The 15,297-nt window shown below is 34.6% G+C and overlaps 1 protein-coding gene across 1 annotated transcript in view; it reads right to left on the reverse strand.

The window, feature by feature from the left end:
• The window catches only part of LOC105475597 (thrombospondin type 1 domain containing 7A), a 501,118-nt gene that overhangs the window by 86,444 nt on the left and 399,377 nt on the right, over positions 1-15,297 (reverse strand). The window contains exons 12-13 of the mRNA XM_011730984.2: positions 1,834-2,028; positions 687-950 (exon numbers count right to left, since the gene is read on the reverse strand). Coding sequence (XP_011729286.2) covers positions 687-950; positions 1,834-2,028 — 459 coding nt within the window. The remainder of the gene's footprint in view (positions 1-686; positions 951-1,833; positions 2,029-15,297) is intronic.

Raw genomic sequence — 15,297 nt, forward strand, 5'->3', positions numbered from 1 at the left:
TTCTGGTCAAAGATGGCACTGTTCACCACCTTTTGGCAACACAATTATTACCACTGCATTTTTTACTTTTTTGGCTTAGAAAATAAAAGTGACACAGTTTCCCAAGAGTATGCACATTTTTCTTTTTTTTCTTTTTCTGGTGTGTGTGTGTGTGTGTGCGCGCGCGTGCCAATCTGAATTCAAGGGAGAAGAAACATTTGCGTTTTCATCAGTTACTAGTTTCCATCTTCTCTGACGCTTAATAACATTTTGAGCACATTGCAAATCTTGCCAGTTTGGTTGTTAAAAGTCTGCTTAAATCTCAAACTGATTCAAATCTTATTTCCTCCTTACTCCCTTTCTGTGCAGACTTGTTGGGGATTGTTGGGTGTGTTCAATGTACAGGCTGTTGATAAGCTCCGGGGGACCTTTCTGGCACCGGTTTTTGCCTACCCTTTGTAAGATGTGGGCCCCATCAGGCTTCCTGTCACCATCTTTGGGACTTAAGTTGCCAACTTCTGGACAATGAGGCAATGCCATTGAACCTCCTGTTACATATAAATGATATATGTATAGTGTGGTGCTTCATAGAGTTTGATTTAGAATATACTTCTGTAAACCTTCATTTCCATTCCACTATAATACATGTGTATTTTCCATCCACACTCCCAAAGATAGCAAATATATAACTATAAAGATTGAATTACCATGGCTGTTACATCTGGATGTTTCTACAAGCCTGCCATTTTGATCGTAGCATGCCATTGCTTGGTAACGATATCCTTGTCCGCATTCCTTGATGTCTCCTTGTACTTTCATCCCCAGCAACACTTCCACTTTTCCCTCTGGTAAAATACAGTCTGACCAGTTCCCCACAGGCTGTGCATTATATTTGTCACAAGGACAATATTGAGTCTCAATCAGGGGATACAAATGGGAATTTTTACATTTTTCCTTCTTTTTACTTTTTCCTGTGGAAGAGAAACAACCAAGCCAATTTAAGCTGGAAAATACCATCATTCATTTCACACATCCCTACATTTCCTACTTTCCTAATTTCCTTTTCTCCATTTTAAACCATGTTTAACACTAGCCTATAAATCAATCATATTTTCTCACTCCACGGTGTTTTCTATATAGGCTTTCGTTAGTATTGGGGACTTTGCATAGTAAAATTTGTATTATCTTTTCAGAACATTCTTTTTCACATACTTTTAAATTATACTGCAGATAATTACATATATTTATCTCTCACCTTCATAAGCTGCGTAATAGTTTTTGACAGTCTTCATTATATAGGTGGTTCATTTTTTAACTTCACTTCTGAATAGTCTACTATCACCAATATTTTTAGATTGCTTTTGCCATTGGCAATATTTCAAATGCACCAAGCTTTAGTTCAGCATGATGGCTCCTGCTCTTGCTCATTATATTCCTGCTTTCAGTCATTACTACAGTTTAAAATACAGTTTTCAGATACAGACTACATTCCCCCTTCTAGGTGAGAAAGGATAATCTGAGGCTTTGACAGTGAGAATGGGTTAATAAAGTCCCCCCAAAAACTTTGCTCCAAACACTTCACAGTCTGTAGGCAGTCCACTAAAAGATCATGTCGACACCAGAAAATAATCTACTGCCTATTATATAGGGAGTCAGAGTTCAATTTTCAAGGCTTCCTTTTCTTCCTACTAGAAGTACATAATGCTTTTATCACTGCCAACTGAATTTAAAATACACATCTGAATCCATTGGTATATTATTTTTCAAATACATTGTCAGAACTCTCTTAGTCTGACTTGTATTGTGTTTCTCTGCTTTGACATGTACTAGCTTTGGCATCCCAATTATTCTTACCAACAAGAGTGCGCTTTCTGGTCCTAACTGCACCACAGTCTCCATTGCATGAAGAAAACTTGGACCAGCTGGTCAATTGACAGTCATCCTGGCAGGGGATCTGGCAGGCTTGGGTAAGGGCTGGCACAGGGCCTGCATACTGTAGGCACTCATGGATTTCAGCCTGTCCTCCATCTTGCTTGCGACAAGTAATGGCTAAAAGAAAAGCATAAAGCTGTTAAATTCAAATGTCTAACTACTCTATAACTTAGAAGCTAACGTAACATTTGGTTAAGCAGTCAGAGAAAGCCTCTAGTAATTCCTTACTTACAGTAGAAATCTTATAGGAGTGTTTCTAATAGTCACAGTAGCCATTAAATTTGTTTTGTATTTTTTTTAATAACACATAACCCTGAGTGATTTTTGTGGCACAGAAAAGTGGACACAGATGCACACTTAGCATTTAGCAGTTTTACTTATATGTATTCAGGGTTTCAACTGAGGTCACATTTAGGGTACATTTAGAAATAAACTTGTAAGAATGTAAGACAAATCATACATGGATTCTGATAATAGTTTATGTTGAGCATAGGATGTTTGGAGAGGGACTAGAAGGCACTAGGTATATCTAATATTGTTTTGTATCATTGGACACACTAGAATTCCTATATAGATGTGCTTTAGTGGCAGCAAACTGGTTGGTAGGTTGGGGTTTGGGGTCAGGAGGTGTGTTTATAGAACTTATCTTGAAACTGCATTGGCATGGAAAGTATGTTCATTGTATTACATTGCAAGTTTATTAGGAAGGGTTGGAATGATTAATGGATAGGCAATGTCAAAGTCTTCCATCTCCTCTTTCTACAAGTTCTTCACATGCACAAACATCAACCTTGCACTTAAAAATGTTTAATAATCTTCATTTATTATGTTAAAATTTGTATTTCTATAATTACATATAAATTTTAAAAAATCAGTTTAAATTCATACAAATTATTTCTCCTATGATATTGTTCTACTGACAAAATAAGAAATAATATTTTTACTTATTGAACATATATATACACACATATATATATGATTGCTTTGTGGTAACAAGTCTTAAAGAAAAAGAGCAAGTATATTTAAAGTCCACTTTCTCCCTATGCCATTTCCTTCCCATTGGTTTTAAAAACAACTCACTTATTGAGGAGGCAGATGAAACATTTAAACCTTGGTCCTAAAGTTGTCTTTATTGAATTATCTTAAATGGCCCCATTCAGATTGATTTACATGGCTTTTTCAGGTTTATAGTATAGGCTGAAACTGCTGCTGATCTCTGCCCTGTTCAGGATTCCATCACCATGAAATCAAGGTGAAGGAGGCTGACATTTTTGACCTTAAATTACAGTGAGGGCATAGAGGGCCTCCGGTTAGACAACACTGTCTGGATCTATGTACTAAAACCTAATGCCTAGGAGTGCAGGGCTTTGTAATAGAGTGTGTAAACGGACATAACTAGCAATTTTAGCAAGGCAAGATTTTCTCTGTGTAGTTGAACACAACTTAATGCAACTGCTTCAGGCCTAACATAAAAGGCTCTTAAAAATTGTTCAAATGTGGATGCACTTCCCCATTTCTTAGCTTTAGATATGCTTTTCATTTAGTACACATGACTTTGGAAAGGCCAATTTGTAAGAGAAGAACAGGGGCCCCTAAATTTTTAAAAACATGAAAATCCTGGTAGCGTGAACAATGTTGGCCTTGATGAAGGTTAGATGACAGAAAAAAATAAAAAACATTAAGTGTCTCAAAGAGAATCTACCCCATTGAGGGAGGACATATCTGGTGCTATATGTTTATCATAGCAGTCTAAAATAGTGGTTCTCATGTCTGGCTGTGGATTATAATCCCCTGGATAACTTTTGGAAAATACCTAAGCCCTTGCTAAACTCTAATGCTCTGATTTCCCTGGTTGAGGTTAGGGTCCTGGGAATTAGGATACTTTTTGAGCTTTCTGATGATTTAATTATCCAAGCTATATGAAAACTACTGCTCTAGTAAGTAACGTATTTTCACCTGCATCAGAAACACCTAGAATGCTATTAAACGTGAAGATCTCTGGACCCAAAAAGAGTTTCATAATGTGGACCAATCCAAATAATGAAATATCTGTGATGAGGTCAAGGATTATGCATTTTTTTCAAGATGCTCAGGTGATCCTTATGCAGATTCAAGTCTGAGAGCCACTAGCTTGAGTATTCAAGGTACAGGAAGGGTTCTGGCAAACACATATGGCTGAGACAGAAAATCCTTTGGTACCTAATCACTCAGGTACCAAGCTTTCAGAAACAATGGCTGAACATTTTATGAACTAAAAGAGTTCTAAACTTGGAGTTCAAAGGAAGGGCATGATAGAAATTTGTACAGGAAATAGATAAAAAAGAACATCCATTTAGTTTAGAAGAACATCATCTGTAACACGGGGTAGGAGAAATCCTCAAGATGCAGGATATAAATGAGCTGATGTGATTTTGAAGTTGTTTCTATACCTGCCATTTGGAAGCAGGATTGACCCTTTTGAATACTTTAAACTCAGTTAAATGCCAATGGTTCATGGACAAAGTTTCCCCAAAGATACTCAAAAGAAATAATTGATAAAGAGAAAGATATTAAACATTTTACTAATCAGGACATGCAGGAGCCTCAAGAATGATATATTTGGAAAATAAGACACCTGATCATATGAGATTCGTAAGCTGTGACGAGGGTTTCACTGTTTGCAACTAAAAGAAAATTAAAAATTACCAAACTAAATTTGGGTTCTTTGAAATGAGACTACTTTTACCTACTCATTCCATTTAGCTCTTTGAAACAGACTTCAATATAAACCTTTTGAGAAATTAGATGAAACTGACTTAGGTTTTCTCTTAAGGGTCTTTCTTACAAATTTCGTTTCAGAATTGCTCCAACCATTATCTTGTTATGTGACATCAAAAACAAAACGAAATAACACTACTACCTAAACAATTCCAGAAACAATTTATTTTGTGCAGCTATTATTCACATAAACTGGAATCCCTTTTCCCCATATATCTGCACTACATAAAATCTCAAGTACTGCAGCTAGTTGAAAAGAAAAAAAAAATGTGTAAAATTCCCATAGCTATTCTCAGAAACCCACTCTGCACTTTATACCCCTTATCTGAGATTTTAGACCATGTACTTTTGGAATAAATTACTCGTACAATGTTATCCAAACAAGTAGCAACAGCACTTGCAATACAATACATTGAAAACTTATCCTACATCTCAACTTGTTTGTATTCCGACTTAGAGGAAACACAACAATTCAAACACAGAAATGCAATCTGAAATGAACTTCCTGATATTAGGGTGAGGAAAATATAAATGTTTGGAAAGGAAACCATCTGGTCTCTCAACTTTATAAATCTTAAAAATCATTTCTAAAACACTGAAAACAGGGTGATTTGAACAGTAGAAAAGATGGATCATACTAAGAGCATAGTTTCTTAGCACACCAGAAAACTACGTATACCCAGACAATCTGTATCTGTATTTACAGGTGAAGCATGTATATGTCATATCTAATGATTACACAAGTTCTCCTTTGAGCTGAAGACTTGTTAGCAAGATGGGATAAAAATCATGTTACCCTACAGATAATTCACCATGAAAGCTTCTCAGTGAGATCAGCAAAAATCAAAATGATTATTTTAAAGTAAAATTCCATATTTAACTCTGTTGATTATAGCCATTTACTTCATTTATTTATTGTATTTATATAAAGCACAGCAATTTTTATTTAAGTGATAAGGACAGGCTGCTCCTGGCAGACTGAAAGCACGGGAAGAATCAATATGACGGATTTATGGGTTACATATGAATCAAGTTAAGTAAGTTTAGACCATCAATATTGGGAAAATGCTGTAAAGATAAATAAGAGAAGTTTCTTCAACAAATAAATGCTATGAAAAAGGGAGCTAGAACTGTTGTTAGATTACAAGTGACCTAAGAAATACATGAAACAAATGCAATGTGGAGACCTTTTGGATCCTCAGTTTAAACAAACTATGCATAAACATTTTTGAGACAACGGAGAAAACTTATTATATAAAAATATTAGTTTGAAAGAATTGCTAATTTTGTTTTATGTAATAATAATGCTGTTGTTGTGTTTAAAATGCTCAAGTATTTATGGATGATATATATCTTACTTGGAAGTTGCTTTAAAATACTCCAGCAAAATTCTTTTTAAGTGTGTGGACAGAAGACCAAGAATAGCAACATGTTAAAAACTGCTGAAACTGAGTAAATGATGACTACATTGCTAGTACTCATTATATTAGTCCCTCTACTTTTGTGTATCTTTGAAACTTCCCTCAAATTTAAATTAAAAAGATTAGTAAGTTGAATAAGTTAATTGTAGAATGTTTTCATGTAAATTGAGTTTCAAGCTATGTTTTAAAGAGAAAAATAATAAAGGTTCATGGACTGAAAAGAAATAGATAACACTGGCTGAGCTAAGAGGACGTGGATATCTGTGTTATGCATACATGAATGCGTCAATGGAAGGCTACTGATGCAGCTCTGAAGCACATCAAATGGAATTCTGAATGTAATTGCTCATCTTCATTTTTGAAGAGGAATGCAATTTCCTTATTATTCAGGTTTCACAAGAAGAGGGTGTTCTATTGGTCAGTGAATTACCCTTCAGCTCGTAAGGCCATGCACTCATTTTGTTTGAATAATCAGAGTGAAATAAATTGCCTGATCCAAAATGGGCACATAGAAGTTCATTACAGGAAACAGAATAGGATCAATGCCTTAGTGCAGTGAAAGCTGTTAGATTATACGTAGCTACTGCTTCAAAGAGCTCTGTGACCTTATTTATTAAGCTGAACAATATTAAATTGGTTTATACCACTGCACTAGTGTCTGGGTAGCATTACAGACAGAACATGATCAGCTCATTGAGTAATTAGATGAATGATTTTTTTCCTATGGTTTTATTAAAAAAAATGGCAAGAGTGAGAATGAATCATGTAGAAATGAAGACAAAAAAGCTTAATGTGAGTGTGAACTAGTTACCAAGAGACCTAATTGTGTTTAGAAATAAGATCAAACCTATAAATAATGCAAGAGGGTTCCAGCTGTTTACTAGGTAGATATAATGATCCTGGTCTTTCTCTGTGTAAAAGAGATTTTCACTGACAAGTTTGTCAAATTATAGTTCCTAATTACAATCTGTGAATGTAGCCCTGGCACAATGGAAAGAAATGTACTTTCATTTTTTATTGATCTTAAATAGTTACCAATGATCCCCAGTCTCACTGATGCTTATAATATACATGAGAATAGTAGGATGAGAACTTACTAGGAAATAATGATCAGTTCCCAGTGGAGTAGCTGAGACTGAGGTTGGCTAAGATCCCCAGTTGGGATCTGGGAAGGGTTAACTAACTGCATCACAACACATGGAGCATCCAAGAAAAATCACAGACCCAGCACGGTGCCAAGCTTATTTTATGAGCTACTATTTAAAAAATGGCAAATGTTAATAAGCATTTTATGACAGATCTCCCAGAGAGATATAAAACGAAACCCAAAACCCCAAATTAATGAGGATGCTAATATTCATAGGAAGTTAGAGATAAACATTTTAAAATATAAATAATTCTAGAAGTTTTAAATAATAGTATACATAACTGAAGAGTATAAAACCTGGGTAATAACTAATAAATACATCAGTCAAAAAAGAGATTAAAAATTATGTCTGTATAAAATTTCCTTAAAGCAAGCTCCTCTCTTTCCTACCTAGTTCTTTTTCTACTTCTTTTTCTTTCTATTACAGAACTCTCTTTTGACAATTAACAGATAAATGTGCCCTGCTAGGATAAACTGGCCCAGATATTATGAGTCTAACCTCAATAATGCCTCTAAAATGTAATCTTAAAGAAAAGAACAAAGTGGGTCAGAGTTTTCAGCAAGGGGAAATGCAAAGCCCATCAATATAGATTAAACCATGAAACTTAAGCATATTTGTTCACAAAAAATAAGAGCATAAAATGTAGTTAAATTATCATATTGCACATTCCACATTTAGATTTAATAGGGGAGAATTAGAACTTTTTCTTTTATCTTTTTTTTTTTTTTTAAAGATTTTCCTTTTATAATGTTTTTTAACCAATAAGTGACACAGGGTGAGGACTCCTAAGGCCAGGAGGGCCTCTCCTATGCAAGGTATATTATTGAAGTATTTTCCTTTTTTTGTGGTCTAGATTTGAGAATGCATCCAAATTATGTTGGCTTTCATCTAAAGAGACTGATGTCAGGCTGGGCGCGGTGGCTCACGCCTGTAATCCCAGCATATTGGGAGACCGAGGTGGCGGATCATGAGGTCAGGAGATCGAGACCATCCTGGCTAACACGGTGAAACCCCGACTCTACTAAAAATACAAAAAATTAGCCGGGTGTGGTGGCAGGCGCCTGTAGTCCCAGCTACTCTGGAGGCTGAGGCAGGAGAATGGAGTGAACCCAGGAGGCAGAGCTTGCAGTGAGACTAGATCGTGCCACTGCACTCCAGCCTGGGCAAAAAAGCAAGACTCTGTCTCAAAAAAAAAAAAAAAAAAAAAAAAGGAGAGTGATATCAGATCTTAATGACCAGTGACATTTCAACAGGTGTTCCTTGGCAGGCAAGAAACAGAGGGGCTGCTAGATTAGGCTAGTCAGGGTAGACCCTGGAAAATATTAACCCTAGTTCCATCTAATCTACAGCAAGTACACTTGGCATGATGATCAACAAGGAGATTGAGGAAGAGGAAATCTGCAGTCATTTATATGATATGTCTACCTTGAATCTTTGCAACTTTTAAAAATTCTACTCTTGGTAGAAACATGTCACAAAGTAATAAACACTGGAATGATACACATTTAAGAAGTAGTTACTGACATTGTTTCTTAGGGCAGTTGTAAAGAAAAGAACAAAGCATCCAAAATTGACATTATGGTCATATATTTTATTTTATTTTTATTTTTTTTTGAGATGGAGTCTTGCTCTGTCGCCCAGGCTGGAGTGCAGTGGTGCGATCTCGGCTCACTGCAAGCTCCGCCCCCCCGGGTTCAAGCCATTCTCCTGCCTCAGCCTCCCGAGTAGCTGGGACTACAGGCGCCCGCCACCTCGCCCGGCTAATTTTCTTGTATTTTTAGTAGAGACGGGGTTTCACCGTGTTAGCCAGGATGGTCTTGATCTCCTGACCTCGTGATCCGCCCGTCTCGGCCTCCCAAAGTGCTGGGATTACAGGCTTGAGCCACCGCGCCCGGCCCCATATATTTTATTTCTAATGCAAATTTAATGGCAATTCTATCTATAGTTATTATCGCTAGGTTTCAATTATATAGCCACTGACCAATAATTTAGCCTTCTAAATATCATCTGAACTGTATAAATATGAACAGAGAGAAAAGACAGTGGAGGTTATAGTTCTATTAAAATTTATACACTAGTGACTTGAATAGCATGAAGAAAATATAAGCTGTCTATTCACTTAAAAGTTAAAATGAAATATGGCCATATTTCATGTTATTCGCATTTCTCTTTTATTGACAATTTTATAGGGAAGATGCCTATTTCTAAGATCCCTTAAAATTTCCATATGAGATTTAAGAATGATTCAAGTTTTAAAGTTGCCAAATCCTGTCAATGTCTTCTTTAAAAATTTCTTTTTCCTCTCTTTTTAGTTCTTATGCCATTATACAAAATTTCCTGGAATATAACATTCTCAATACCCAAAGCCTTGTAAAAATCCTTCGCTACTTCTCATTTTTTAATGAAAACAAACAAACAAACAAAAACTATCCTTGCCCCTTTCTTCTAACTCACTCACAGAACCCTAGGCAGACTGGTCAATGAGCGGTTCTTAAACATAAAGATTTTACTTCTTGCCTTTTTGCTTGAGTCATCCTATATTTAAATGCTGTTTCTCTTTCACTATGCCCTATCAGTGGTTATATCTTTTTTTTTCAATTCTTCAGTGATTATTGTGTATATACACTACTAATGTATTATTATGACTTGTAACTCAAGTCATGTATACCTATAGTATATTTTCTACCATACTAAGTTAACTGAATCTATTTGTTATACATTTTTAGTATCTCAAGAGGCTGGGCCTAGTACCATGAAGGCAATGTGAAATATGTAGCATGCATTCAATAAATATTTATTTTATGAGAGAATGTATTATATTGAATTATATTCAAAAAGTTTGGATTGGTTTTTAGAAATCTGAGTTACCTGTTTTCACAGTTTTCTGAAAGAGCATAATATTAACACACATACAGCTCTCTACACTAAGATGATAGGAATTTTATTTAAAAGTATGGATCCTGCACTACTGCTATATACTGAGTTGTGTCTCCCTCAAATCCACATGTTGAAGTCGTCAATGTGATGGTGGTATTTGAAGATGAGGTCATGAATGTGAAGTTCTTATGATGGGATTAGTGCCCTTCTCAGATGAGACCTGAGTGCACTTTCTCTCTCTCTTACTCCCCTTGCTTTCTCTCTCTGCCTTGTTCCTTCTCTGCCATGTAAAGACACAGAGAGAAGATGGCTATTTGCAAGTCAGGAAATAGGCCTTCGCCAGGAGCCAAATTGGCTGGCACCTTGACTTTCACATGCACCAGAACTGTGAGAAATAAATTTTTGTTTAAGCTACTTGATCTAAAGTGTTTTGTTATAGAAGTCCAAGAAGCCTGATAAAACTATCAATACAACATTTTAAGCATTTGTTTTATAAAAGATTTCTAATGTTTCTACAGAAACACTTGATAAACTTAAAGAAAATATTCATTATGTAGCAGAGTAGCTAATCCAATTTAGAGAAGATTGGGCAAAAATTACTGGTGATTCTGGGAATAATTGATATAAAATTCTGCTTCACCATTATGTCACTTTTCGTTTCAAATGTAAAGGAATTGGGTCATAAATAAAAAATTCCTATATGCTTTTCAAACTTTCAGGAATATATAAATTTTCTTTTAAAGCACTTTGTACTCTAATATAATAGACCAGAAAAACTTTTCATATAGTTTTGACATAAACAAAATATAGATTTTTATCAAGACTGCATTTACTTGATTAGAAGAGACTCTATCTATATTCTTATTCCTGTGTCATTTTAACTCATTTCTGAATAAGGATGATTCTCACAAATTTGCTTTAGAGTGAATGTCAGTGCTGAGATTATAAGTAGTCAACAGTTTACAATTTTTAAAGAGACTCTTCCCAAATCTTCTGAAACATGTCATCACAGATAGTTCCTCCAATTGGAAAAAATCCGCTATTAATAGTATTAATAGTAAAAAAGAAAGTCTGTCTATAAAGGCCACTTTATTTTATTGTTAACAGGTGGTTAAAAGTAGGTGTGGGCCTAGGAGGTGTGGCTACTAAGGTGATAAAAAGGAATTTGTGTTGTATTTTTTTATTAATATGGAAGGTTCCAAACATTGGAGAAGAACTGAATCATAATAGGTAATCTTTTAAGTGTTGTGCTGAATGATACATATTATATAAGACACACATTCTCTCTTTTCTATGTGTACTTAGTAAATTAACTCTGAATATCCAACTTTTGGGTATAATTTATCATGTTCTAGACAAAGGAATTTTGAGGCCTGGAATATTTTTCTCTCTTGTCTTCCACAGCCCATGTATTTTCTGGTTTCACCTTTAGCCCCTTTTTAATTTTATTTTTTACTACTAAAGTTCTTAGAGTCAACATTTTATTCCTAACCTCCCCCAAAAAGAATGCTGCAATTTCATCCTTACAGGCAGATATTTTACTATTGTCCCAGTCTTTAAAATCTGCTACTTTCATAACTATAAAATGTTTCTTTTATTGCTGAATTGAATTTGTATACATCTTCCCAAGTGACAAGATAAATTCCAGGGATTTTCTGATCCTATTGGGTAACAACTATTCAGTATTATTAGAAGTTATGACTACATCATTGGTCACATGGTTTTTGGTTTTAGATCAAGGGTCAGCAATTTTTTTCCATAAAAGACTACATGGTACATGCTTTTGGCTTTGTAGGCCATATGGTCTGTCACAACTACTCAGTTTTGCCTTGTATCATGAAAGCAGCCATAGGCAATATGTAAAAACATGGCTGTGGCTGTGTTCCTATAAAACTAATTACAAAAAACAGGCTGCGGGCTGGATTTGGCTCACAGGCCATATAATTTCCTGGCTCCTGGTATGGACAAATAGATTGATAAGAGCCATGCAGTAAACATTTCTATCTCTAGAATCAGACAATGGTAAAGTTAGCTATCTCATATCTTAATTACATGATATTATTCAAGTGGGAGTACAAGGACACAATAATTTAAAGTTAATAACATTTAAGTTAAATACTTTAAAAGAAATGCTTAAAGAATCTACAAATGCAAACTTTTTAGAGAAAAAAATCTATTAATGATAAGGTATAATCGCTTTTACTCATATATATAATACAAGTTGCATTTTAGAGATCTTAGCTTTTTTATAACTTCAGCAATTCACTCTATGGAAATGTTACCCAAATTTCCATCTTCCATCCTACGCTATCTCTACAACTACGTTTCTACATTTCAAGTGCATACCTGGTTATTTCCACTTGGCTAATCCTGCCATGGCCTCACATATAAAATGTATAAAATACACTTTCCAAAATTAGCTCTGCTTTTAGACGTAAAATTTTCACCAACGAAACTATTCTCACACTAAAAATGTTGGACTTAAATAATCATATGATCAACTTCGACTCTTTTATTTTTACCTTTCTATTGTCTGCTACTAAGTCCCAAAAATATTTCCCTCTATCATATGTCCACAATATATTTATTTTTGCCTATTTATATTACTGTTGTTTCTACGACTTCAACCTTGCATTGCTACAGCAGCATACTAGCTGGCATTCAGGCCCAAGTGTCTTATCTTTCTAATTTATTCTGTACACGCTGACAGATAAAACACTGCTTTCATCAGGTCCTTGCTCATACCACTTATTGAACAAGGTCTAAAATACTGATCTTGACATTGATAGCCTTCCACAAAATCACCCCAGGCTCCAGATCACATCTTCAGAGCACAATCCACCTACTTTTCTGTGAACACATTTAATGTTTTTGTTTTTCTTACCTCAAACACTTAGCTTATAGAATTGATCTTATTTTGTATTCTTTTATCCTCTCTACTTCTAATATTACGGTACAAGTCAAGTCCCAACCCATACTTTAAGTCTTTCCTCACTCTTCAGCTTCAAATGACTGGCTTTGCAACTGATAAGTTTCAGTTTTTAATTCTTACTTGTTAGGTGGCATTAACAGTGATCTAATTTCCCTAAAAAATAGAAGCTCTCTGGTTTAAAGATCTTCATTCTTTCCTAACATTTATAGCTTTTTCTACAGTCTTCTGAATGCAGTAACAGTGGAATGAGTAATTGAAATGAGAAATTCTGATATGCTAGAGGGGACAGAGAGTAGCTTCTCTATAGTCTTTGTTGATTGTTTCAATGTTTACCATAGAATTATTTTTTGTCATAAAAAATAGCACAAGTCCATGGAAACTTTTCTCTTTCTCTTGATTTACCTTCGTCATTTTATAAATATTTTTTCCTTCTGTTTTAGAGATAAGAGAATGAGATAAAATGCATATGTTATAAGAAATATATTTAATATATATTTGTATTTTCCAATTCAGCATTCTAAAACAGTTATCTACCAAGCATGTCAAGTTAAGAATGCTCACAATCTCCATATCATCACAAACTGTTACAATCCGCACCTCTTTGTCCTTTCTTTTGAACATGGCCATTGTGATACCATGGAACTTTTAATGACAACACCGTACTTACAACATGATAGTACACCTTGACCAAATAGGGCAGTTTTGTTTTTAATGACATGACATTTAATAGTTTTCATTTTTGTAATTCATTTTATTTTGAATTCTTGGTTTGGATGTTTTAGGAATTTGGACACTTGAAAAAAAGGTTTACCTCACAAGAACACAAGAGTTCTACTTTTGCCAAATGGAGTTAGAACATATGTTTTTCTGTCTCCTCCTTCTTCACTCCTTCCTTTTCTCCTTCCTTCCTTTCCTTCCTTCCTTTCTTCCTTTTGTCCTTTTTTTTGCAGACTAAATCCTCAGAGAATCCTATTTATATATTCTCAATGAATTTTATTACATTTCTTTAAGTAAATAGCATTTCAAGTTATATGTAAGTAAAATGTGCATGAACTACAAAGACGTAATAGTAATAATTCAGTTTTACCCACATAGTTCTATTTTATTTGGTTCTTTCTTCCTTTGTTAGTACTGGTAAATATATTCCCTCAAAAAATGTTATTGAAGTCTACACTTCACAATGATTTTTTCCTCAAACTATGACATGTATTTTATTTGATTCCATTATACATTTTATAATTTTGTGTTGGAACGCAATAATCGGGTAGATTATAGGGATTCAAAAGTGATGCAAAGCATATTTGTAAGATAATAAGTTATATAATTAATATAGCAAGAAAGTTTATTTTACATCATAAATGTTAGCTATGACTTTCCTCAATGGATGAATTATATTCATTTATTATTTTAATTATCTATGTTTCAAAATGTTCAAATTGCAGCAAGATGACACTTGTAATAATATTAAACATGTATTTCCTATTAAAATTGAGATTACAAAGAAAAAAATAACACAAGTTCATTTTTTAATTTAAGTCTCTGACCACATCAGTAAGGACAAAGATGAAAATAGCAAGAACTTGGCAGGTTAATAATGTGGAGTTCTGAAAACAGCCATGACCATCAAAGGAAGAAAATTTTGTCTCCTTGCAATTAGTAAAAGATACTTCTACACTCTTAATTTTCTCCATTTCATGTTTCTATAGAAATATAAGCTGTATGAAAAATCAGTCTTTCATCTACTAAGGCAATAAAAAGACTGCCTTCATATGGAAGTTAACGGAATTGTTCTAAATATATTTATGAAGATATCACTTGCTATAATGCAACTTTCACTTCCCAGATATCCTGAAAATGGATAAGATTGCTGAGGTACAGCAAGTTGTTTGACAAGTATGCCAAGATCAGGAAGCACTATGTAAGTACAGGCGGAGAAAGAGACACCAGTAATAGGAAATCAAAAATGGAACAATCAGAAAGATAGGAGAAAGTCACACACTGAAGACGCTAAAGACCCTTTTATCACAGAGGGAGTGGGTAAGAAGTATTCAATACAAGGTGGCCACCCAGGATGAAGAATGAACAGTTTTCCGATTTGGAAATGCAAAGGTTGCTGGTAATCATAGAAAAAATAGTTTTTGTGCAGATAGTGTGTCAAAACCCAAAAGGCCCATATGCATACGTTCACTTGGGTTATGAACAAACAGGAAGAGGGAAGAAATGAACATTTAATGAAGACAACATGTGCCAA

The sequence above is a fragment of the Macaca nemestrina genome, chromosome 4, assembly GCF_043159975.1.
Source record: "Macaca nemestrina isolate mMacNem1 chromosome 4, mMacNem.hap1, whole genome shotgun sequence".
Taxonomy (NCBI): Eukaryota; Metazoa; Chordata; class Mammalia; order Primates; family Cercopithecidae; genus Macaca; species Macaca nemestrina.